We start from the raw sequence: 27,202 nt of genomic DNA on the forward strand, positions 1-27,202 counted from the left end.
AAAGCAGACATTTTTTGAGTGAATTCATTCGTTCACTGCCAGACATTTTCAGACCCTCTTTTACCCTAACGTTTGAAAAAAAATGGAAAAACATAGAAATAAATTCCTGGGATTGAACGGCTGGACTTTGTAAAGACGAATAAATTTGTCAATGGCAGTGAATGAGTTATTGGGCTGGAGAGAGGTTGAGAAGCTTGGTCATCCGGGAGGGACTCAGTTGAGCCGTTGGTCCACCCTGGTCACCTCCCTGGTGAGGTGTGTTCGGGGCACGTCCCACCGGGAGGAGGCCCCAGGGATGACAGAGAACACATTGAAGTCTCCTGGTTGGCCTGGGAATGCCTTGGAATTGCCCCGGAAGGGGCTGGACAAAGTGGCTGGGTGGAGGGAAAGCCGGGCTTCTCCACGAAAGCTGCTGCCCCTGCGACCCGAGCCCGGATATGTGGGGGGAAAAAAATTGGATGGATGGATGAATTACGGGGATCATGAATAGGGCTGTCACAAACAAATCTTTTTAGAATCGACTATCTTATCGATTATTCCATCGATTACTTGAGTAATCCTATTTTTCTACTTTAGAGATCACAAACTCTTGGCAACATGTTATTGAAGATTTGCGGCTGTAAGCTTGCGTCCGTCAGCGACAAATGAGCGTCTGGAAACACCAATGTGGCCAAACATTGGTTCCAGGTGACGCTTTTTTTAAAAAAATTTTTTTAAAGAAGTTTTGCTGAATGCATTTTTGTTTCGACCAATCTTTGTGGTCGACACAGCTGAGTTGGTTGACTTTTTTTCCCAGTCTTGGAAGTTCTCCCAAATTGGCACCAAGCAAAAGCAGATATTCAAGACAGATTTTTGCCTATGCCATTATATGTGCGCAGAACATGCACTTTTCCCGGATTTGCTCAGGAAAAGGGGGTGTTCGGGCCCCTTCATGTCTGCTTGCATCTTTAATTAGATGTGTTTGTTTAGTGGGAACATATCGTAGTTGTCGCCGCGATGAATGTACACTATCAGGTCTGTGCAACGTGTCCGGCTGGCAGGAGTGAAGTGGATGCTCTATCTTGAAAAAGAAAATGAGATATGCTTTATATTTTTAGCCGCAGCTTTTCGCCCGCGAGTCGCTCCGAAAAAACGGTTCGACTTCAATGCCAAAGCAGTGGTGTCGATCGGGATCCCGAAATGTTTTGTTTGAGAACTCCGCTTCTGTGAATAGCTTTTCCATGTTGCAATAGTTGTAAGAGCACATAACATATGGGCTCAAAATTAAATTATATGCGAGGGGGGGGGGCGGGGGGGGCACTTGGCAGGGGCCGGAAAATCTGACCCCGGAGGTCTTATTTTTCTCTTGCTCAGCGTTGTGGGAAACGGGGTTAACTCCATGCGGTGGCACAGATGTGATTCACTAAAAAGGTTTGCTCTGCTCGTGAAAGCCCCTTTGAACCAATGAGTGTGAACTTCTGGCCGCAGCGGCCTATAAACGTTGCAGTTGTGTGAGGCAGCGAAAGGGGCCTGTCGACGTAATGGGCGGAGGGGGGGTGGGGGGTGGGGGGGCGTATGGGGCCTCCGCCGTCTGTGGAATGTGGTGTCTTGGTGAAAGGGCTGCGACTTGAACAAATGCACTCAGTTTATTTGGCAAACCAGACTTGCGAGTCGCTTGGAGACTTGTTTACTCAGGAGCAGAATATGCAAATGCGTCTTTTCCTGTTAGGTCTGCGCTGTAGGTAAAAGATTCCATTGGAGCATACACATCTTTCCCCCTCGTGAAGTCTGGCCAGATGGACGTGAGAAGGGGGGTCAGCCTTCAATCTTGCAGCGTATCTACCGCGCCATGCGAGGCCACAAGATCTTTCCAATAGAAGCAATGGAGAAAAAAAAAAAGTGATTTATCCGCATGTTTTAGCAGTATTGTGTCACCTCCCCGCCCCCCAGCCGGGTTAATGAAAACCAGCCTTCTGCTCTGTTTATGTTCAAACCAGACATATACACTTCATTTCCAATGTGGTCCCGAGAACAAATCCTTTCTAGTCCAAGCCGGCTCATTTTATGCAGCCATTTTCAACAAAAAACGGACAAGTGAAAATTCAGGAGGGGGGGGGGGGGCCCTTCCTTGGTTTACAATGAAGGACCTACATTTGGCGATGTAACCACGATTAGTGCGCCATTTTTAGCACTGATACACACCAATGGTAGTAAAGCCATCATTTTTTTCCCGTTAATATTTGTATAAAAAAACGTAGAGGCCATAAATACAGAGACTCCCTAAAGATTGGAAATGTTCAGTCAGGTCCATAAATATTGGGGCATCGACGCATTTCTTGTCTTTTTGGCTCTAAGCACCACCACGATGGATTTGAAACAAAACTATCAAATGTGCTTTCACTGAAGACTTATTTGAAATTAGAGTAGAGGGTAGGGCTGCTCCATTATTTAAAAACAAATATAAATATATATATATATATATATATATATATATATATATATTAATCACAATTATTTTGGTAATTGAAATCACGATTATTCAAAGGATCATTTGTTTTTTGGTAAATGTTTAAATGTAAAAAATATCAAGACAAATACATTTCTTTGAAGCAGTGTAATTATGTGAGTTCCTTTTGTACCAAACAAAATAAAATTAGTTATAGCTGTTAGTTATAAAGTTAAAAAAAAATTTTTGAATTCAAGTATGATTTCCCTGTGTAAACAATGGATATAAATGCATGTTAATAATCGTTTTTTACGATTATGCCAAAGTTGTAATCGTGGAGTGTAATAATCCTAATTGTAATTGAATTTTGATTAATTGCACAGCCCTAGTTGAGGGTATTTGTATCCAAATTAGGTCAATGGTTTAGAATTCCTACGGTTTGTATACAGTATATGCCTCCTACTTTTAATGGGACAAATTGACAATCAAATCAAACTTTCACTTTCTTTATATTCACTCATTCATTTACTTGCTTGAAAATCCTTTGCAGTCAATGACACCCTGAAGTCTGGGTTAGGGTTGAGGTTCGTGCTCCTTTTCTCACCCTAACCCCAGAAGGCAGCATACTAGCCAGCAGTCGCCGACTACTGTGCTAGCTTGGCATGCTAACGACAGCATTTGCAATAGTTTTCTCAGGTCTGTGTGCACGGCGATCATAATGACGTAAAACTTTTTTCAAAAACACCCTTTTGAGTCAACTGTTGTGTACGTCCCCTAAGAATGTGGTGTTGGAGTGTAATTCTTTCACCCATTTTGTCATTCTATTCTTTCCCTTTGTTCTCCCCCCATTTCTCTTTTTGTGGAGGTTTGTAATTGGAGTGATTAATGGAGGGGAGAGGTGGTCTCGCCCAGAGGCTTGTTTTTCAGCAGTCTGTTTCAGAAGTGCCGCACTAAGCAAGGCCCGGGCAGGTAGAAACACGCCCAGCCCCTGGACGCATCGACCTCTTGTCCCACCAGTTTGTCGGTTCCCTCCAAAAAGCCAGAAATCTTTTTTTTTTTTTCTTTTTTTTTTTTTTAAAGCCACAAACAGGATTGGCTTGAGCGGGTAAGACGTTTGTTCCCCCAGGGTGTTGTTCTTTGCTCACCACTTTTTGTGCTCCATAATTCTTAATGAGAGAATGTGCAGTAAGGACGGGGGGGGGGGGGGGGGGGGGCCATATGTTCCGGAGTGGCAATGGGATTTATACTTCCCTCACGCTGCACATGGATTCACAATTAGCTTGAGCCTTTTGTTGTTGGCCGCTCACCATGAGATCCTTCACAGTTGTTTGGACGGCATCTACGCCGCCCAACCCCCCCGCCCGCCCCCGACCGATGCACCCACCTCCCCGGCTGCCCGAGAGGCCGTATAAATGATTCGTGGCGCCCCGCCGAGGGATTAAGGCCCCAATTATTTGATTTGGATTAGAGATCATGGCCCCAACAATGCTCATTTGTACAGTCACGCTGAGAGGAGGCACGTTTCGCTTTCTCCCGGCTGTTTCACAGATGCTATTTGACACTGAAGGCATCTTGGTGGCCCCCGCAGATTACTGAACAGGCCGAGTGGGACGCTATCAGGGGGAGAGCGGGGCCTTAAAGTGGAAGTCAACCCAAACATTTTTTTTTTCAAAAATATGTTCTACGCAAGACCACTAGTTGAAACAAGGCATTCTGATACGTATTGCGTTTGTGGAATAAAAGTTAATCCACTCGTTTTTAGCCATCTCAGGGGGCGGCCATTTTGTCATCACAACTACTCAGGGCTCAGGTAACGACCAATGTGATTGGTCGTTCCCTGTGCCCTGGGTAGTTCATCCATCCATTATCTATACCGCTTCTCCTCACAAGGGTCGCGGAGAGTGCTGGAGCCTATGCCAGCTGTCTTCGGGCAGTAGGCGGGGGACACCCTGAATCGGTTGCCATTCAATCGCCCTGGGTAGTTGTGATGTCAACTTCAGTCGACAGAAATGACAAAATGGCCGCCCCCTGAGATGGCTGAAAACGGGTGGATTTTGCTGCTTAACTCATATTGCACAAGCGCACTATTAATCAGAATGCCGTGTTTCAACTTGTGGGCCTCCTGGGAACATATTCTTGAAAAAAAACATGTTTGGGTTGATTTCCCCCCTTTAAAAATATTACGATCTTGTACGTTTATATTGTTGATCAGCAATGTCAAAAAGGCTTCAAATAACTACCTCCAAAGAAAATTGACTGGTTGACTAATTCCACTCCCCCACCCCTCTTCACTGTTAAGTGGCTGCCCTGTGCTATGGATCTTCTCTAATTTGTTGGGTTGACATTTCCACCCCACAGAAAAATGTCAGTATCGTAAAAAGGTCTTGTGACACGATACCACGGAAGGGGGAAAATTGCGCCCCCAAAGTCCTCAGACTACGTTGTTGCCCTGTGCCAGCTTCTGTTACGGCTCTGTAACGACCTCCCAACGCAGTGTTTGCAAGCTTCACCCACAGAAAAATGGCAGCAGTGTAAAAAAGGGGCGCTTGATACTCCTGATGACATCAAATTTCCGGGATGACTGCGCCCCTCACCCCGAACCATGTCGGTTTTCTCAACATATTGCGGCCTAGCAATAAAGTTGGCAATTACTTTCTGTCAGCGGATTCTTGTAATTCCAGTACACCTCATCATCGCGCATTGCTTCACCTTGACAAATTGCTGACTTGTGTGACTAGGCATTGAGCCAAATGCGCAACCTGGGACTTGGCATTGCCTTACAAGTAATGAAGTGCATGTACGAGGCAGCGCACACGCCACAAAATACAGCCGAGGCAACAATCATTCTTGTTGCAAGCGCCTTTTAATGAAACTAAACAGACACGATTTTTACGTTTGTCTTGTCTTTTTACATTTGCTCAGCGTGCCTCGCCATTTCTGGCTGCTGTCCAGATGTCTGCGGCAGCTCTTTGACTGTGGCAGCGTCTGCTCAAAGCATTTCCCCCATCTTGTGCGTTGTTTTGACAGGCGAAAAAAGAAGTGCGAATGAGATGTTAAGAGTGCGCATGAGAGGAGGGTCCTTACAGTTTTTTGTTTTTTTTTTCCATTTTGGGTGAACTTGAAGTGACGTTTAGTTAGTTATCTTTACTGGCTAAAGTTGACGTGGGGATGTCGCCTAAATTCAACTGTTGCTATTTACACTTTTTGTTTGTTTGTAAACATATCTTCAATTTTGACAACTTTGGGAACCTTCACTGTGCTATTCGACCAACCCTTTCACACGGATGTTGATTGGATGCATTCACATTATTGTGTCGTTTACTGCTCTTTTTTACAACTATGTTACAAGTATGATTTTTATGGGTGGGGTGGGGGTGTTTTTTTTTTGTTTGTTTTTTTTCTTAGGCAAACTGTACCAAAAGAGACCCCTTAGGCTAGATTCACACTACAGGTCCAAGTGCCCAATTCCAATTTATTGCCTATATACGATTTTTTTTTTTTTTTTTTGATGGTGCATTTGACTTGACACATTTCCAATATGGTTGTGTTTACACTGACAGAACACATTAAACAACCTGCATGTGCAGAATAAATGCAAAATATAACGTGTTATTTAGAGTTTGGTTGGGCAGATATCCGATGTATAAGTCTTCCAATTTTTTTAGGACAATATATTTTCTCAGACAGTGTCACGATTTTTTTTTTAAATGCCAGATGATATAAGGATATTCGATCATAATAATTCAAGCTCATCCCTTTTAAGTGCAGTTAACTTTAAATTTGCAACATGACAAGTGGCTACCATCTTGGTGGAATGTTCCAGAAAAACAAACACATGGAATGAGCACTTCAGAAGAAAACAATTGATGACTAAATTACCTATTGATGATCTACAATACTACCTACACTGCTCTTCTCATGAATAATGTTCAGTTTGCACTATTTGAGTCCATTTAATATTTTTTTGTATACAACATGTGATGCAGTTAGAAACGTCACGGTAAATCTGAAGGGTTGACTTGGATAACAGCTTGGAATTTCAGCCAATATGAGCTTATTTGTGGCTATTTATGTTTAGTCTAGCTGGAACTTGTCAGCTAATTGAAGAAGGGGTACCCCGAGTAGCAGACAAAATGAAATGGTGGATTGTAGCTGTGGACATCTGTGCCACAACGCCCAAATTGGCGAAAAATTGACCCTTTTGCGTGAGTAGCACAAGCAGGAAAACGACACTTACAAGCTTTTATATACACAACAGTTGATGACATTCAGAAGCAAAGCAGAGAAGAACAAAAATAGCCCACAAAAATTACTAAAAGAACACATTGGCAATGTTGAAACACATTAACTTGAAAAAACATTTAAAGTGAATCTTACACTTCCCAAATACACAATGTCCGGGAACACACGTTTTCAGCAGAGTTATCGAGTTGCTCTGTAAATGGCGCTGCCCTCGCACCTCTGTGTCGGAATGTCTGTGTAAAATCACACGCCGGGCTGACATTGTTAAATCGGCGCACACGAGATGGCCGTGGGCCTAATCTGCTCAAGCAGTCTGAATGTATCAAATGAGTGTCATGATATAGGTTAACGCACGACTGTAGTCCTGCCCTCGTGTCAGCTTCCCATACATAGCGTATGATTGAGGATGATGAGTATTGACATACGCTGTGAAATTGCGTCCGGAGGGGGCAGGATGGTGCCGGGGGGGCGGGGGGGGGTGCTTCGGACCTCCCCGTGTTTGCGCGTCCAGGGTTATTGATTTTGTACTCCTCCCCTCCCCCGCCCTGTTCAATGGTTATGACCCAAGAGACTCTAGCTTGCAGTGTGTGTACTATGTGACGGAGGCCCTAAGTGAGATGACCACAGGTTTGGCGAGTAGCCTTTGGCTAACTTGGCTCCAATTTGTTACGGGCACCAAAGTTTGACGTGAACGATAGCCCTTGGCCACTATGCCGCTGCGTCTCAGGCCACCGCCCACCTTCAGGCGCTGGGCCGGCGAATTGGCCGGTCCAAATTCACGCCCCCCAAAATGGCTCGAAAGTGCTTTTTTTGTTGTTGTTGTTGTTTCAAACCGAAAAAACTAAAGTAACCCAATGATTTACTCCTGTCTAGAGCTAGTTTGTTTTGAAATATAAATACTTTATGATGATGATGATGATGACGATTATAAAAATTAGGGCTGCACAATACATCGAAAAGATATTGATATCTCGATATTGGCCCATGCAATATGCCTGCAATCATTTTCTGAACTGAACTTGCTGACTTGATCGCCACCCAGTTGTTGGACATTATCTAGGAGAATTACAATTAATAAGCTAAGAACACATTGCGCTTCCTTATTTTGCCACATGAACATTTTTTTACTTTTTTTTTTCTGTACATTTTTGATAACAAAAATGTTAAATATCGCAATATTATCGATATTGCTATAGGCCACACCCGAATCGCAATATCACCTTTTCCAATATCATGCAGCCCTAATGATGATAAATACTATCGACTCACTACCGAGGCAGCTAACTAGCATGGCTAACCACAGCTCATTTCCGCTCTGATGTAACTTCACGGAAGGAATTACCTTCTCCTTTTCTGAGAAAAGTCAAGTTTTGTTGTGTAGTATTTGTAGGCCTACTACATTTTAGTTTTATGTAGAAAAAAAAATCAGTTGTTTATTTGGGGTGCCATGGCTCAGTGGTAGAGTGGTCGTCTCCCAACTCAAAGGTTGTGGGTTCGATCCTTGGCCAATGTGACCATGTCGAAGTGTCCTTGAGCTTGTATTGTATATCCTACTATTTTTCCTGGCTGTGTAAAAGCGGCTTCTAATGCTAATGAAATGCTAACTGAATATAAGCACATTAAGGTTCTGAGATCAGCAGACTCTGGTTAATTAGTTGAGTTCAAGAGTTCAAAGCAAACATGGTGAATTAGCATTTAGCTGTCATGCTGCACACAAATGGAACAAGTGACCAACACAACTGAAGTTATCCCCAATTGTAAATAGTTTTAAGTCCAGGTTCAAAACTATGCTCCTGTGGGTGATGGTATTTTGTAATCGGCCATGAAAGGAATTAATCGACATAGGTTGATCACATACATTTCCATGGAAATTGGCCAATCATATCGTTGGCCCATTGACCGAAGCGCCACTATTACTAATCAGATGTTAGATAACTGCAATGGAATTAGGACCCTTGTTCCTTCTTTGTCCCCATTATACAGCACAGCGACACAGGAAAATGAAGCTTGATACTGTACTTCCGCAGAAAGCGGAAATTTGGCGCATCGACTTTGCGCCTCCCACACCCCCATCCCCCCCAAATTCGTATCAGTGACATTTTATATAGAACAGCAACAGGGGAAAAGGGCATAAAATAGATGGCTTTTACAGGCGCTGTAAAAGAGTGTCGACCGCCCACGCTCACGCCCAATTCCATGTTGGTGCCCTTTAGACATAGCAGCAACATCGGGGGGGGGAAGGCCACAAAATGACTGCTTTTCCTGGCAGTATAAAAAGGACACATACGGAGCAAATTTCCCAGGTCAACTCCACCATTTAGTAAGCATAAAGACACCGTACTCTATACTCCCTGCTGTTGTTGAAAATCCCGTATCTTAATGCACTCAATGCGCTCTTTCCTGCCTACGCTACCTTTTCAGGTTTACTTGCAAAACCTTCACCTCTCCGTAGCTCTCGGAAGCTACTCTCAATCGGTTGAGAGCCCAACCTGCTGCAAGGATTTGAATCACGTGAAGCTTTTACTGAGGTCGTGCCTCTTCATCCAATAACAGCTGCACTATCAAATTGGAGAAGTGCTGTCAACATCCTGAGCGATCAATGCCATCCAACCGCCCACCCCCACTCCCCAAGCACCAGCAGCAGCCATTAACCCTTCCTGTTCCGGCACGCCTGCCCCTCCACTAAAATGGTGCCTTCAGACAATCTTTTGTGTAATGACTGCGTTAGAATTGCCCTCCAGCTACGCATCAGCCATCTTAAGTCGACAGGATTTGCAAAATGCAGATGGTGGGATATGCAGAGAATGTGTACCCAAGCTGCATTAATGCCAAAATTAACACTGCGTGTCGGAGTCTCAACAGACAGCTAAACCGGTTTTACAAGCCCTACCAATCACTGCAAATTGTGTTCTTTGGTAAAAGCCACAAGGGAACTTTGGACCCTTTATTTCCTTCCTCCCTTCTCCCCCCTCCATAAATGCAGCAACCAGCTACTGCTCACTTCTCTTGTACGGTTATTCTGATCCCTGATTTGTAGCCGTGCTACTCGGTCACGTATGTTCCATAATGTGATTAGGACACCCACAGCCAGCCCTGGAACCCTGCTTACTGCATGAAAAGGAAACATACGTATGCTGATGATTCTTTTTTGTTTATTGTTTACCTCACTTCCACTCAGCGTGGTATTAAAAGCGGACGTTTTTGAAGAATATGTTCTATGCTGGCCCACTAGTTGAAACACGGCATTCTGATTCGTATTGTGTTTGCGGACTATGAGTTAAGCAAGGCGTTTTTAGCCATCTCTGGGCGCGGCCATTTTGTCACTTCTGTCGACTGAAATGGCATCACAGTTGCTCAGGTAACGGCCAATCATAGCTCAGCTTCAGAAAACAGGTGAGCCGTGATTGGTCGTTATCTCAGCCCTGAGCAACTGTGATGTCATTTTCAGTTGACAGGAGTGACAAAATGGCCCTCCCCAGAGTTAGCTAAAAACGGGTGGATTTTGCTGCTTAAAGCGGAAGTCAACCCAAACATATTTTTTTCAAGAATATGTTCTATGCAAGCCCACTAGTTGAAACAGGACATTCTGATAAATATTGCGTTTGTGAAATAAGTGTTAATTCACTCGTTTTTAGCCATCTCTGGGGGCGGCCATTTTGTCTTCTGTTGACTGAAAATGACATCACAACTGCTCACAACGACCAATCACGGCTCAGATTCAGAGGACAGGTCAGGCGCGATTGGTCGTTGTGAGCAGTTGTGATGTCATTTTCAGTCGACGGAAGACAAAATGGCCGCCCCCAGAGATGGCTAAAAACGAGTGCATTTTGCTGCTTAACTTATATTCCACAAACGCAAAATTAATCAGAACGCTGTGTTTCAACTAGTCGGCCTGCTGGGAACATATTCTTGAAAAGATTCTGTTTGGGTTGACTTCCGCTTTAACTCATATTTTATATTAATCATATTGCCTTGTTTCAAATTGTAGGCCTGCATTGAAGATATTCTTGAAAAAATATATATTTGGGTTGACTTCCACTTTAAGAGATGTTTTCCCAGAAATCTTTGGTCGAACAATACAATTTTCTGAACAGTTAGGCATTTGACTGTAGACAGAAACCTTAGTGCATCAGTGTTAAGATTCCAGTTTGAAGACGTAATTTGAGAACTAGATGTTAAGGTCACTGATCACGACGAGTGAAAATGTCAGTAGCCACCTTAACCTGACTAAAAAGGTGACGTGGAGCGTTAACATTCCTGTTTTTGACCAGAGTCTCCCTTCAAGAGCCAACATGTCTTTGCGCTTGACAGGGTTCACGTTCCTATTGGAGCGGACCCTCTCAAGGCCAACCTCCTGTTTGTCCAGATAAATTATTTTCAAAAATCACCACATTTTGTGCTACTTTAAGTTGTATTGTTCCGTGAAATGTAATCAATCCTGTTCCAAAAGTTTGTATGTCACATGTAAAATCTTAAATCTTAACCTACAAGCAAGTCCCAAGTTGCTGTCGCAAAAATATAACATGACTTGAAAAAGTTCAAGGGGGCATCGAAAACTCTTTTGTCATTTGTCGATACGTCTCAACTCTCACCTTTTAGTTGCAAAACTTGCATGTCGCTGTTTTATTTTTCCAGGGTTTATCAAAAACATAATGCTTGAATTCAGATGCTTTTCTTTTGATCTCCCGCCTTGGTGCATCAAGTGGTCTCTGCACGCTGTAGCATAGCATGCTAGTGAGTTGCTAACTTTGTGCGCACTGCACACAAATCATTTTAAAAAAACAAAACAGACAGCACTTAATCTTAAAACTGCAGATTTTCAGCTATAATCAGGCAAGACTTATCAAGAAATTTAGTCCAAGTCTAAGTCAAGTCACGTTTCATTAATACCAAGTCAGTCAAGTTGACTTTGAAAAGTTTTAGCCAAGCAAGTTCCAAGTCCTAAAATCGGCATCTTAAGTCTTACTCTTGTCAAATCAGGTGACTCAAGTCCCATCATCTATGCTAATCGTCTTTCATAGGATCACATTGAGTTTGGTAATAATTTCATACCTTTTTAAAATGTGGTTCAAAGGATGAGGATGAAACTCTAAGCCGACATGACATGGAGGGCAGCGTGTTAGACTTTGACCAGGGTTAAAGTCAGGACCCGCACAGCCCGTGGACCGGCTGGTGTTTTTTGTGTCAACACGTTTGTGTTCCCCCTAACATAGCCGAACCCGCTAATCCACCAGCCCGTTCCAATGAAGTTACATTTTCAGTTGTTAGCATTGTAAACTGTCAGTCACTGATTTTTTTTTTTTTTGTTACACATTACAAAACTGGTTCAGTATATATCCTTCATTGTAAAAAAAAAAAAATAACTTAGCAAAGCCACTGCTAGAAAAAAACAAATCCAACATAAAGGATTTTTTCTTTTTTTGGTTTGTTTTTGTTTTGTCTTATGCAGAACTCAGGGGGAGGGCTAATTTCATATACAAAAAAAACAACAACAAAAAAACACTATCTACCAGATGGTGTACTCACGTTTTGTGTGACAACACCGATAATAACGCTTTATTCGACTTGCCATGGAAATATGAGAGGAAAACATGTATTTTCGCTGACTCTTTCTGTACGTTTTCCCGTCAGTTAGCTAGATGTTGCGTGCATACAGTGTCCTAACGTTGATATGGTCATGTATCGTGGCTGGGTTTTTCGTTCACCATTTTGATTATTGCATGCTTAGCTATCGTTGGTATTATGTGTATGTTTGTATGTAGATGTTTTAGATTGTATGTCTTATTTGGATTTGGAGTTGTTTGGGTCTTGTTATACTGTTAACAAAGGTTAGGAATCGTGTACTTATAGTGTGTGTTTGCAAACATACGCGAGGTATTGTCATGGCCTAAAAGCTCTATCGCCGTCTTCCATTTTAATGACGATACGACCGTTTTCTTGTAGCCGGAATGTCGTTGATCCTATTGGCGCCTGATATCATAAACAATTCAAGCATGCCCAGCGGGATCCGCTGTGGTCAACTGCCGCCGTGCATTTCTCCCTCGACTTCGATTGGAGAGCTTTATGTGAGTTGTCGTCACATATCTTTAGGTTGATATACGGCAGTTGTTTAAATGTCTATTGGTGGTTCTAAGGTTGTCTACGGTGCAGTTCAACAACTTCAGAGGCCAAAGGTGTTTATGGTTGCCTTGAAGGGCTGCGTGTCAGTGGCACGAGAGACTCAAAAAGAATGGGGATGCGTAATAATGGTTTATGTACAGGGAACATGAAAGCTGGTTACGTAAAAAAAAAAAAAAAGAGAGGCAACCAAGTGCTGCAAATGGCAGTGGATATCAATGTTGTTTGGAAGTTAGGAAATCTCCCCTTATGTTCCCTTTTATCAGCAAGATTACTTTGTTCAACTTTGGGCAGTTGACGATCCTGCCCCGCCACCTCCCCCAGTATGCGAGATTATATATAGGCAGCCAGAGAGCTGATTTATCTCCTGTTATAGTCGTTTATAATGGCTAAAGGTTAACAGAAGTGTGGACAAATGCTGTGCAAAGGTCTGTATGTTCTCCAAATGTACTATAGTGCGTATTTACCTTCACATGATGGTCCTGTCGCATTTTTCAGTGGCATACTAGAGATAAGTGGAGCCCAACAGGGGTGGGGGAGATATTATCCTGTCAGGGGTTTATATTGAATTTATGAAAACAAAATTGCCTTTTGGGGGTTGCAACATGCCCAAAATACTTACCCCTTTTTTTATTTTTATTTTTTTGCAAGTGCCTGTAAGCTGCTGATAATGTATATTAGGCATCCTGAACGTAAACAAAATTAGGGCCGGGTAAAAACATCAATTTATCAATGCATTGCAATACTTCCCCTCACAATTCAATATCGATTCAGCAAATACTCTGAATCGATTCACCTCCAGGTGCGGGATGCTTTGCATGTGATTCCAATTGGATGGGCGATCGACCGGACAAAAGAACATGGCGGCAACAGCAAGCAGTGACAACCTGTTTTTGAGTCTGAGGTTTAGTCATTTTGGATTCCCTTGTAAATTTGCCTGCAAACTGCCGCCAAGCTCTGATAGGAGCGTGTATGGCCGAATTCATATGCAATGACCGTCAATTGTACAATGTCATGGGAAAAAAACTGCGGTTTAAGATGATCTATAGATACTCAAACCAGGATATGCAATACCAACATGAAAACAGATGTCAGAAGTCACCATCTCGAAGCTTTACATAGAGTTGAAGACGGTTTTGGAGTTGTTGACGTCGGCCTTGAGAATTTATTGAGAATAAGCAAAGATGAACTTTACATACGGTGAATTTTTTCAATACAATCCATGTGCACAAATTACTGCAATACAATGAGTTTTATAGCTTTCAACGAGACTTGTGTACCTCACGGCAGGTATTTTGGCCCCCTCTTCATGTCTCAATCATCATCATGATGATGATCGTGCTCTGCCTTGCAGACAGTTTGAACCGCGCATATTGTTTGACTTCGTATTTCCCACCATAGTTGTTGACGCGGCGTAAACCTTGAACAAGCAATTTGCGCAAAAATCACAACACGCAACCTTTTGGCCCGCGGGCCCTGTAAGTTTGATTGACCAATGGACGCCTGCTTGAAATGAGACCCCCGAGCCGGGGCTATTAACGTGAGCCCCCCCCCCCCCCCCCCCTGCTCCCAGCCCCCCTTCTCCTACCTTGCTCCAAAAGGGATCTTGTTTTGATTCTTGATGCTTTTATAGGTTTTGTCTTTAAGGAGACATTCCTGCTCGGCACATACCGTGCACCCCCACTCTCTGCCCCTATTTTCCTTCCTTCCCGTCTTGTGGGGCCTTTTCAAACCCCCCCACTCACAAACACAACCGTGATCACTACATATGTGTGTGTTGGTAAAGGCTGTTGACCAGCCTGCCCTCTCCTGACAGCCGAGCTACACTTCATGAACTTGGGACACCGGTCACAGCTGCATTAAGATTGAAGGGTGGGAGGGGGGCGGGGGTGGGGGTGATGGGGGGGGGGGGGGTCGCTTCTCTCGTATCCAGCTGGGTCGGAAGACAAGGGCGGGTGGTGTGGGGGGCAGGGCACAGATGCAGATGGTTTAGGTCAAATGGAGATGTTTGAGGGGAAAGAAAGAAGTCGTTGCTGGTGGAGAGGGAGACACGGGAGCTCAGGGGCACAATAACTCCAGAGGTTACGCCCTTCCAACCACAGGAAAAGTGCATTCCCACAGATTGAGAATGGATTACTTTTGCTAGGTTCAATTTACTTGTTGTTGCTGTGCCTCGTGGTAGTTGGAGGAAAAACTTGACAAATGTTTATAGTGGGCCATCACTGTTCATAGAGGTTGGGGACCAAAAACCCAGCGCAGACATCAAACATTCTTGCATAGCAAAAATTGATTAATTTACTTATATTTTCACAGTCCAGTCATTAAGTCCCAGGAATTTATTTATATTGTTTTCAGATTTTTTCAAACGTCACGGAAAAAAATGTTTTGTTTTAACCAAACGACAAACATTTCTCCATCTTGGCATAATTTTAACTCCAATGTAGCAGTTTTTAGAGCAACAACCTGTCATTTCTGTCATTTTAACTTCCCATTGCATGTTTTTGGAACACATTTGACTCAGATGCCGCTTGTACCTCAAGGCATTTCAGTTATGCGGCCTGAACACCATTGAAAAGGAGTGCATAGATAAAAGATAAAGTAGAATGTTGAGTCTAGTGGACTCCCACAGTTGGGGATATGGATGCCATGTTACCTTTGTGTCACAAGACCAAACCTGGACAGCAGGTGAGCCCGTGGGCACTTGCTTGTCAACCTCCTTGCATGGCTGAAAACGGGTGGGTTAGTCGAATTAATTTTCATTCCCCAAATGCTATAAATCGAAATACAGTGTTTAGAATAGTGTGGCCACATAGAACATATTATTGCCAAAATAGAGGGAGTTTTTTTTTTTTTTTTTTTTTGCTCAAATTGTTTGCTTTCTACTGTGGAGGTTCCATTCGATGCCCATGTAAGAACTGAACCATATCTCTGAGATCAAAATATGTAGAGATATTTTATGTATCGCTTATATGTATTCTGTACCTCTATTTCTTGTAGAACGGAAGCGCAAGCTGGGCGGACGAGGCGGACAGTAGCAGAGGAAGAGGAGAAGCCTCCAGAGACTTTGCCAAGGTGCGAACATTTTGCTTTAAAAAAAAAAAAAAAAAGGGGGGGGGGGCCCAATTAAAGGTGCCTAATGGGTCATTTCAACTTTAAAATGGCTTTAAAAGAAGTCGCGACTACTGTGGCATCACCTTTTCTGTTAAAAAAAACAAACAAAAAAAACATTTTCATTAGACAGTGCTAATTGTGACCATTTGTTCAGGAAACAGAGTTATCCAAACAAAGCAGTCCATGATATGGATTTGTCTGAGCTACCGCTAATAATGGCGTTTCTTCTTCAGTTGTACGAGTTGGATAATGACCCCAAAAGGAAGGAGTTCTTGGACGATCTCTTTACCTTCATGCAGAAAAGAGGTACTTTGCATGTCTTCACATGACCATAATACTATTTAAATGCAATCTGCATTCTTAGTGATTTTTTTTTTTTTTTCTGTAGGCAGACACAGTCATTTATTACACAGTCATTTCATTTAGTACACAAATAGGAACTTGATAGACTCTGCAACAAATAAGAGGGATCTGTACAAATGTATCTTTGGAGTAATATTACAGTCATTTCTCAAGATAACATTTCTTTGCCCAAAGCATCATCAAAAATTGTGTGTGTTTGAACGTGTGTGGGGGAGTGAAAGTGTAGAACTTTAGTACCTTACTTGATTTGGGATTTGCCTCCCTTTGCTCTATAGCATGGTTGTGTTTTCTCCATTTCTCTTGGTCTCTGTGCGGAGAGCAGTCAAATGTTTGATCTAATGTTATTGAAAGCTGTGTTAGTGTTGCTGCTGTTTGCAATAGATGGTTTTATTGCTTTGTGCATCTTAATCATTTTCAGTGGTCCGACTGAATTGTGTTAATTTTTCAGTCTTGGAAACGAAGTGGGCGGCACAGTGACTGACTGGTTAGCGCTTCCGCATCGCGGTACTGAGGTTGTGGGTTCGAATGCAGGCTCAAGCCTTCCTGTGTGTTTTAGATGTTCTTACGGTGCCTTTATTGGTTTGCTCCGGTTTCCTCCATTATTCTGAAAACATGCATATTATAGGTAGGGATGTCACAATATCGCCAATATCGTGATATGGCGATAAAATTGCCACAATATATCGTCGTCGTCATGTCACGATAATAATAGCAGCAAATGTGTTTAAAAGCCCAAGTTGTTTTCCATGTGTGCAGTTCCAGGACCCTCTGCTGGTTAGTTTATTAGTACAGTTTAATTTGATGCATTTTTTTGGCCGCCTATAATGGATGGATAGATGTTTAAGAACCACGCTAATCGCCAGATAAACGGGAACATAACACATTTGAGTTCCTCCACAAATTGGCCCGATTCACAATGTGTGCGTGCATTAGCAAGTAAGTGCCTCAATATTAGGTGTTTGGTCATAGTAGGTCATCTATTTCTTTGTGAATGCTGTAAAAAAACTGAATATTGGGATGTTTTTTTTTTTTAACATCTCTTTTTTTCCAATATCGTGAGCTTTTATACAGTATCACGAGCTTTTAATATATCACCAGCCCCCCCACAATATCGTGATAATTATCGTGTCGTGAGGTTCGTATCGTGATATTATCGTATCGTGACATTTAGATATCGTGACATCCCCTAAGGTTAGGTTGTCCATAGGTGTGAATGTGAGTGTGAATGGCCTGTTTATATGTGACTTACGATTAGTTGGCGACCAGTCCAGTGTATAACCCGCGAATCGGCCAAGGTCAGCTAGGATAGGCTCCACCATGCCCGCAAACCCTAGTGAGGATAAGCGGTACACTGAATGGATGGATGGAAATTGAGTGAATGGTTTTGGAAAAGTCATTGAAAAGTCCCAGAAAACGATTGCTAAAAAAGGGGACAAACCTTGTTAATTCAACTGGAATGCTCACCACCACTTAAGATAGTCTTTCATACTGTGCAGGAAAGATACTTTTGGTATGTCTCTGCGCTTAAATTAATCTAAGAGATCGTTTACATACACCGGTGCACACAGCATTGTGGTGCGACTACTTGTTCTACTTGTTCTTCCAGGGTCTCCAATTTCTGCTCATCGAGATCATCTTTTTTTTTTTTTTTTACAACATACATGTGACTGATTCATCTGAGCTTGTTTACAAAGCTTCTGTTTTGGTTAGCAACGGACCACATTTTAAGTGCGTGATTAGTCCCTATCTCATGTTTTTATCCCATGCTAAAAGAATAAATATATGAGCGCTTTATCATTTAACTTCATGGGTGTTTCCACACGTATGTTAGTGATCCCCCTGGTTTGGTCTTTTTAAAGTCCTCATACGTGGGGTTGATGAATTAAGCTGTGAGGGAGGGACGGAATCTGTCAGGGCCCTGTTAGCGTCTCTGTCCAGCGACAGACGGCGGGATTTGTAGTCTGCTGACCCCTTTACCCGTGCTGATCTATCACCCTGACTAAAACGTCGCCTGACAGCAGATATCTGGCTCGACACAGCGTGCCAGCTCACGTTATTCACAGCAGTACGTTAATTTGTGACATTAGCTAAAATGCTAACAGCTGCAGTGCTAACATTCTTGTGTTACAGAACATGCAAACAATATTAATACTACAATGCTAGTAGTTATTTCAACAATAACTAATGCCCATTACAGGGCGCAGGTGTGCTGTGCTGTGCTGTGCTGTGCTTCCCTTTCTCGCTGCCCCACGATGCAATACGACCATAGTGCAATACAATACAATACAATTTTATTTATATAGCGCATTCCACACTTGGTTCGTAACCTCAAAATGTCTGTATGCCTAACCTCAGAGTTTCCGGCGTAAATTTGATGATCAAAATCAATTTTACATTGTGTAATCAAGTTGAAGCCGTCTAATTGCAGTAGCTAGCGTGGCTCAAATTCCCTGGCAGTGGAGAATAGGAGGGAGGAGTCAGCGGCAGACATTAGCACTGACCAACTGAGTGCTCATCTATAATGGACAAAGGGAAAAAGAATATGTGAGGTTTTTTTTTTTTTTTTTTTTTTTTTTCTTCCCTGCCTGAGTGTATTGACTGTGATAATGCTCGTCGTTATGAGCAGTGGAAGGGCAACATTAAACAGCCAGGGCGGCATAAGAGCGAATATCGGCAGCTAAGTGACTTTAATGCAGCCATGTATCATTTCAACTGCTCCAAGACGCGAGGCACTCGGCTGACCTCTGCTGTGGCGTCTTAATCACAGGGAAACAAATTGTGTGGTGGCTTGAGGAGACGGGGGCTGGGGCGGGGAGGGATTCTCCTTTTGGAGTTTTTTTACACTTGTCAGAGTGAACCAGAAGAAGCGCAAGCGCTCTCTCATTACTCCGTGTTACCCTTCCTCTGGTTTCTACTTCAAAGATGCGGCGCTGAGATTATTGTGCTTTTTTTTTTCTTTTTTGGGGCAGGGAATGAAAGAGCATTTTAGAAATTCTTTTGTTCATTATTGTTGTTTTCTAAACCAGGGGTTCACCCCGGGGGTCTGCCAAATAATTTGCAGCAATTTGTATCATTAAAAAAAAAAAAGGTGCATACATATGGTGATTGATGATCAATAAAACAAATTTATTAAGACAATAGCTCCTCCATGCCTTAGCTTTGGGCCAGTAAAAATTCAACTAATCAAATAATTCCGACATCACTGCATGAATAAAGTCAGGGGTTGAGGAGTTAAAACAAAAAGCATATATTACGGGGCTAAAATTCTCAAAGGTGTGTTTTATTTTTAGAATATAACACTTTATTATTTTCGAATAAAATAAAGTTGTCTTTGCCAGAATAAGACATATTGTTAGAATAAATTTGTGTTTTGGAAAATAACTTAAAATTAATTTCTTCCTATATTAAACTTTGACTTCAGACATCACGTTCTTGGGAAAATGCAACTTTATTCTGATACAATTGCAATTAAAAAAAAAAAAAAATATATATATATATATATATATATATATATATATATATATATATCATTATTGCCTTTTTTTTCCTCAAATTCCTATGCAGTTTAGGGGTACCCTCGGTTGTTATATTTAATTGGCATAACAATTATGAGGGGGGTTCTTGGGGAAAAAAAATCTTCCCTGTAAGGGGTCCCTCGAGCCGAAAAGTTTAAGAACCCCTGTAATCTAAACGCTTTGACTGACCTCTGTGCGCATGCTAGTCGAGCAGTGGAATCCGCTGATGGCTGGAGACAAATGGCCAAGCGCATTTTCCCACCTCATTCATCGCGGGGGCCTCCGGGCTGCGAGAGGAAAGCAGCAGCGGAAGGAAAACTTACGAGGGATTCCCATTTCCTGCCCCTGCGCTTAAGAACAGCAGTGTGTGCCTGTATGTGTGCGTGTGTGTCTGTTTGTGTGTTAATGGTTGAGGAATTTCAGCAGCTGCCTTAAATCCTGTCTTTGCAAAAAGAAACCCATTGATTGCCTCGCTATCTTTTAAAGGAAGACGTGTTCAATTCCTGACTCCCGTTGCGTTAGCAGGTCTTCCTTCCTTTGCCAGTTGCTCCCTTTGTTGCCATTACAATCACTTGCTGTTGCTTATTTATGCGGTAGGTTCTCGAAGGCGGCGGTTCTCGACTGTTGGGACCTGCGTTTCCCCATTGCGGCTAAGTTCTGACCAGGCGTGGGAATTGATAAGAATTTAGCGCTTGTGACTCGTCATCATTGTGGGTCAGATTGCTTTGTGATACTCTGACGGATTCTCATAGGTTGAGGGAATGACATAATGCAAATGTGTCTGGTTTGGTTGCTGCTTCGATATCTTTTAGCGCCGGTTGGAACGGCCACTTCACGAGTGCGTTGAGGTTTCAGGTATTATGCTCGCGTCACGCGCGACGCTTTTCTCGGAAATGTTATTCACATTCCAATATGTAGGAACTTTAAATGTCTAATGTAAAGAGCATCCATCTTATTCTAGTCGTCCATTATCTTGAGCTAAGGCGCAGCCGCTAATGTCTATGTAATTGCCATTAAACATGTTGCCTGGCTTCTGGAGTGGAGCATTTTAGATATACGACATGCCTTCATCATATCCATTACACTTTTTTTTTTTTTTTTTAACCGGAGATTGGCTGTTGTTTGTTTGTTTGTTTGTTTTGGCGAGGCATAATCGTGAGGGTTGTTGTCGTATCACCAGGAAGAAAATGAAAGAGTGATGCGGCCAACTGCCTGTCAGCGCTGTCCACTTGAGATGATTAATGGCTGCCGGACAGACGCACAGCAAGGGCTCCTCTTGTTCGGCGCAGTAACGAGGAAGACCGGGGCGGTGGAGCTAATGAAGGCTTGATATAGCCTAGTGTTGCGCCCATAATTGGAATTGTAGTCTCGGTTTAGCAGGGACTACATTGTGAGCTGTCTCTATTCAGTATTGGCTGGACCTACGTACTGTTGTGTAGTGTATTGCATTGTTTCTCAACCCAGGGCCCCAAGTTGTCCCTGGTGTAATTGCAAAGGGTCCGTGAAAGCAAAATATTTTTTATCGACATCAACTACAGAGGGTATCGGAACTTTTCTCCAATTCCATCTGTGTAGTTCATTGTGTTTTTGTCTTGCTTCCATTTGCATTCTCAGTTACTGAATGACGCTGTTAAGACAAACTGAACATGATCTTCTGATTTGATTCTTTTCAAATGATGATCTTTTTAGCGTTTCACCATTCATTCCTTAAAGTTGAAGTCAACCCAAACATATTTTTTTTCCAAGAATATGTTCTATGCAAGCCCACTAGTTGAAACAGGGCATTCTGATAAATATTGCGTTTGTGGAATATAAATTAAGCAGCAAAATGCACTCGTTTTTAGCCATCTCTGGGGGCGGCCATTTTTTTTTTCCTTCTGTCGACTGAAAATGACATCACAACTGCTCACAATGACCAATCACGGCTCAGATTCAGAAAACAGGTCAGCCGTGATTGGTCGTTGTGAGCAGTTGTGATGTCATTTTCAGTCGACAGAAGACAAAATGGCCGCCCCCAGAGATGGCTAAAAACGAGTGCATTTTGCTGCTTAACTTATATTCCACAAACGCAAAATTAACCAGAACGCCTTGTTTCAACAAATGGGCCTGCTGGGAACATATTCTTGAAAACAATGTTTGGGTTGACTTTTCCCCTTTAAAGCGGAAGACCCCCCCTAAAATATTGTTTCCCCAACTACTGTTTATTTCCTCACTAAGAGACAACCGTCAATTTTGTAAAAATTTTGGTTTATTCCCTCGTATTCCAGTTGAAACTTTCCTTGACAAGCCTGCTCCCACGTGACATCAAGAAAGTAAAGCAGGACATTTTGGTTGCGATCACGAGTGCGGGTGGGGGTTTAATGAAGGCTGGAGCCATGCTAGTGTTACACTCCTAATCGGACCTCTAGTCTCAGCTTAGCTGGGACCACATGGTGGGTTATCTGCGCTTTAGAGTTATTCTGGGAGGAGATACTTTCGTACTGTGCCATGAAGTCATCTTACACGGTGCAAGGAGTGGAGAAAGGAGGATGTGGCAGTGAGAGCGGTTTAAGTCATAGATTTGCTCTTTATGTCACAAAATGGCTCACGCGTGCCTGTAAGGTGATTTGTTCAAGCACAAAACGTCACCCCAAACACTTCATTTAAAAAGAAAATCAACCCAAACTTATTTTTTTTAAGAATATGTTCTATGCAAGCCCACTAGTTGAAACAAGGCGTTCTGATTCATATTGTGTTTGTGGAAGATGAGTTAAGCAAAATCCACCCGTTTTTAGCCATCTCTGGGGGCGGCCATTTTGTCAGGGCTCAGCTTTAGAAACCAGGCGAGCTGTGATCGGTCGTTCCCTGAGCCCTGGCTAGTTGTGATGTCATTTTCAGTCGACAGAAATGACAAAATGGCCTCGCCCCGAGATGTCTCAAAACGGGTGGATTTTGCTGCTTAACTCACATTGCACAAACGCACTATTAATCAGAATGCTGTGTTTCAACTAGTGGGCCTGCTGGCAAGATATACTTCAAAAAAAATGTTTGGGTTGATTTCCACTTTAAAAAATGATAAAGTTTGAATGTTTCTTTTTTTTCCAGACATCTGTCGCATCATGTCAAGAATGCTGATGATTTTGAGCAACATTGTTTCGGTTGACTTTTGTCCTTCAAAGTAAAACAAAAATTCGATTCCGTCCATTTGGAACTTGTATGTGTTTGCTTCGAAGCACATTCAGGTGTTTTGTGCCTCTTTGCGGCAGTAAAACAAATAAAGAAATACATTCCCATGTCCACGTTGGTCTTTCTATGGTGGGAAGCGGTGGCCTCCCAGCAGGACATTAGAGGAAGTTCCCTAACTGTAACTCTGAGACCATGAGCTCTGTCCACACCAATTACGCCATGAATGGACTCTGGGGGATCAGTGTATGCATTATATTACTACTCTCCCCGCGCTCCCCCAGCTTGGCTATATGCCGGCCCCCCTGTAACAAGGCGCAAACACTGCACCACAATGGGAAGGTTCTCTGGCCTCATTTTGCCCGCCACTTCTGGAAAAGTAGCCCTTTTCACACAGCGTTCCCACAACATTACAGCATCTGAGGTGTAACAGAAGGGCCGGAATTGATTATCCCCAAGGCCGGAAAAATTCCAGGTTGAATTCGTAGTCATGGTCTGTGTGAAGGGAGCAAGCTACAATTGCTTTCAACGCGGTAGAGAAGGCGTGTCAGGTATTGAACTTGGCACCCTTGTCCAGGCTTTTTTTGGCATCCATTCTACGTATTACTACCTCCAAATCCGGAAAGCTGCCACGCCCATCCGTGGCCAATTCCATGCTTTTCACCCAGAAAAATGGCAAACACAAAAAGCCGTCTTTGACAGGCAGTCTAAAAGGGGCGAGCGAGAATTGCTTTCAATGCAAAAGTGATAAGAGGCAGGGGCGGAGCCAGAATGTGGCTAATGGGTGGGCCTGGAAAAATCAGGTTGGGCCTAAATATTTCTCTCACCGACAAATAAATAAAATGACAAACTGAATAATATGAAGTTTCAGATCTTCCTCAGACAACCACAATCATGCCATTCTTAATATTCAATAAAATAAAAAAACACAAATTGAAAAATAATTTAATCATAATAATTTACAAAAAATGTACGAGTATATATTTTTTTCATGAATCTCACCGGGTGGGCAATCTGTCAATTTGGGCGGGCCTATGCACACCCAGGCCCACCCATGGCTCCGCCCCTGAAACTCTTTTTTTATTGTTAGACTTTACAACCATGTCCCAGCTTTTCCGAAACACCCTGACACACACGCGACCTTCTGGCTTCGTTACGCCTCCGACTCTGCCCCCAGCCGGACCATTTCCAAGTCGACTCCATGACTTTTACACCCAATCGTGGCGGGGAAAAAATACAGACTTTGACAGACTGCGTGAAAGGCAAGCGTGACAGTTGCTTTCAACCCAGCAGGGGAGTGTTGGGTGTTCAACTTTACACCCTCGTCCGAGCTTTTCGGAAATAGCCTTACACACCGTTGGCGGCGCGCCTACCTGTACGTTGCAGCTGTGTTACTAGCGCCGAACAATTTCCACTGTAACGTCGTCCAACACGTTACCAGTTGTTGCCTTTTGCACAGAACAAAAGTGCCATGGGTGAAACCGGCGTCATGTGAAAGTGGGCCGTTTGCGGCACCTGGTTAAGAATCGTGAACACATTTGACAATCTTGAGAGCATGAATGAATTGTATTTATTGAGTAAATGTTATTCTCACAAAGAGTGCCCGTTTGGCAGCGTGTGAATCGCCTCTCACACGTCCCGCGCCAATTTAACGCAACGAGCAAATGACATTTTTCCTTCCCTTGTCTTTCCTTCCGTCGTCACCCGCTTCCTCCCTCCTCTGTTTATTGTGCTACAGTTACAACCACTGAAACTTGATAACGCCGTGGGGGATAGCGGCGGGCCGAAGGGAGGGCAGCGGCCTGCTTGGTTCAGGCCCGGGGAGGGAGGTGTTGGGGTATGGGGGTTGGGGTTGGATTAAGGGGCTCCTCCTGTCCTACACAACATGATTAATGATCTCCAAACAAGTGGGGGGAGGGGGGGGGGCTAACCTTTTTCCAATAGGCCGGCCGCCTGATGGACAGCAGACAAGCGCCCGAGCGTCGTACGTCGGGTGACGTGAAAAGGTGACGGCGGACAAGGGCAGCGTCGAGATGGGCTGCCAAAGTGACAAAAGGGGAGGTCAATGGAGCCGCACTCAGCCAGCCAGTCAGTCAGTCAGTCAGTCAGCTGACCAAGTGCACAGAGATAATCACACGTCCATCTTGGAAGAGCGTCACAGGAAAAGGGCGGATGCCCTGCTGACTTTTTAATCACGCCGCCAAGAGAGACGCCCAAACTGCCGCCCACGTTTGGATGAAAGATTTTGGAGCTTTGTGGCTTCTTGTGTGCTGATACATTTGAGGAAATAGTTTGCCTTTTTGGTAAACTCCACCCTTTCAAATTACAAGCCAGCCTGAAGGGAGGGAATGCCACCACGGGGGCGGGGAAGGTGCTGCTGTGTCGTCTTTGTTCAAAACCAGCGGAAACGGTGCTTTTCGTGATGTTTGTTTTTATATTCTTAGCCACGTCAGAGAAAAATCTTCTTGCCAACCAAGGCTACTCTTTGTGCCGCTTCCTCTCCTGAGCCCAGCCTCTCCGTCCCCTCCCCCTGTTTTTTCCTCCTTTGCCATTTGTTCCAATGCTCTGCGCTGTCCATCTTTAATTACGACCATACTGTAAGAGATTTAACTCTCTAAGCTGCCCAGCCGGGAGATTCTTAATCACCCGGCCCGTAACTAACGTAGCACAGAAGAAGGAGAGGCGGCCGAATGATTCACGCTGCCAACGACAAGGTCATCAGAATAAAAAAAAAATAACAGTGGCCGCCTGGTTCATCTCACGCTTGACTGCGATATATTGGCATAAAACAATGTATGTTCCAAATAAATTGAACAGTGATGAGCTGCTTGTGTTGCAGTGTTCCAGTACTGGTGCCAATACCAAACCAACATTTTTAGCTGACAAAAATGAAGTCACAACTGCCTTCGGGCTCGCATTGCGAATGTAAAGGCACACCTGTTTACTGCGTATGGTCATGTGAGATTCACAGTGTGAGCAACAGGGGCACTTGTGACGTCAAATTCAGTCGAGGGCAGAAGGCGATATTGGCCAAAATGGCCGCCTCCTGAGAAGGCTGAAAATGAATGGGTTAGTCTGCTAAATTTGTGTTCCACAAATGCAATATTAATCAGAATACCGTGTTTACACCAGTGGAGGCACATGAAACACGTTACTGCAAAGTTTCTTTTTTTAAAGAGGGGAGTCAAGCCAAACATTTTTTTACCCGGAATATGTTCTATGCAGTCCCACTAGTCTAAACACGGCATGTGTTTTATATTGCGTTTGCGGAATATGAGAAATCCACCCATTTTTAGCTAGCTCATTTTGTCACTTCTGTCGACCGAAGATGACATCGAACTTGCTCAGGGCTCAGATAACGACCAATCACGGCTCACCCGTTTTCTGAAGCTGAGCTGAATATTAATCATATTGCCTTGTTTCAACCAGTGGGTCTGCATAGAACATATTCTGGAAAAAAAAAATGTTTGGGTTGACTTCATCTTTAACAAACTTAAGGTTGTGATTATTTTGCATATATTGTGATTTGGCTTACCAGGTTTGCCATTAAATGTAGGATAGTGTGTCCTATGACAAAGCCAGCCGGGATAGGTTCACCTGCAAACGTAGGGAGGATACGTGGCATGGGAGATGGCGTTGTCCGGGATACCCTAATACTCAAAATCCTGTATACTATAAACAAAAGATAGTAGTGCTGTGCTATAATGTAATTTGTGGGAAATGAGGCCAAACGAGACAAGGATGTGTCAAAGTGCAGTGAAAAAAAAATGGTATCAAACAAAGCCGGGGAGGAACCGTCCTGTTGATTGCCACCATCTTGTTCACCCAAAACACATTTCAAGTCAAACCCCTGAAGTAGTACAATTTGTAATGTTGCGAAAATCTTAGATAAAGTCCTGCAAACCGCCGACATTCAAACGGCCAACATGCTCGTCGCCACGCGAGACTTGAAGATATCACTGAGCAAAGGATGAACTCTGCACATTTTTCTTTTTTTATGGCTTTTTTTACGATATTTATTCTAAAAGGACAAGCATAGGAAAACGATGATTAACTAGGGAAATGGAATTAGACTCATTCAGAGCAGTTCAGTGTGTCACCCATAAAATGTTACCAGTTTAAAAACGTTAATCTTGAGTTTGTTTTTTTTTTTTACCGTTTTGCATGAACAGCCTTTTTTTTTTTTCTCCAAAAAATGGTTATGGAAAAAGATGCGTAAGGCATGTTTGTAAATTTTGACTGCACCCATCAAACAAATGGAGCAGTG

At 43.2% G+C, this 27,202-nt stretch overlaps 1 protein-coding gene across 1 annotated transcript in view; it reads left to right on the plus strand.

The window, feature by feature from the left end:
• Positions 1-27,202, plus strand: part of LOC147149663 (AT-rich interactive domain-containing protein 3B-like) — a 79,176-nt gene that overhangs the window by 22,939 nt on the left and 29,035 nt on the right. The window contains exons 3-4 of the mRNA XM_086026641.1: positions 15,782-15,856; positions 16,129-16,201. Coding sequence (XP_085882767.1) covers positions 15,782-15,856; positions 16,129-16,201 — 148 coding nt within the window. The remainder of the gene's footprint in view (positions 1-15,781; positions 15,857-16,128; positions 16,202-27,202) is intronic.

Source organism: Filicampus tigris, chromosome 3 (genome assembly GCF_054856515.1).
Source record: "Filicampus tigris isolate MCC_2025a chromosome 3, RoL_Ftig_1.0, whole genome shotgun sequence".
Lineage (NCBI taxonomy): Eukaryota > Metazoa > Chordata > Actinopteri > Syngnathiformes > Syngnathidae > Filicampus > Filicampus tigris.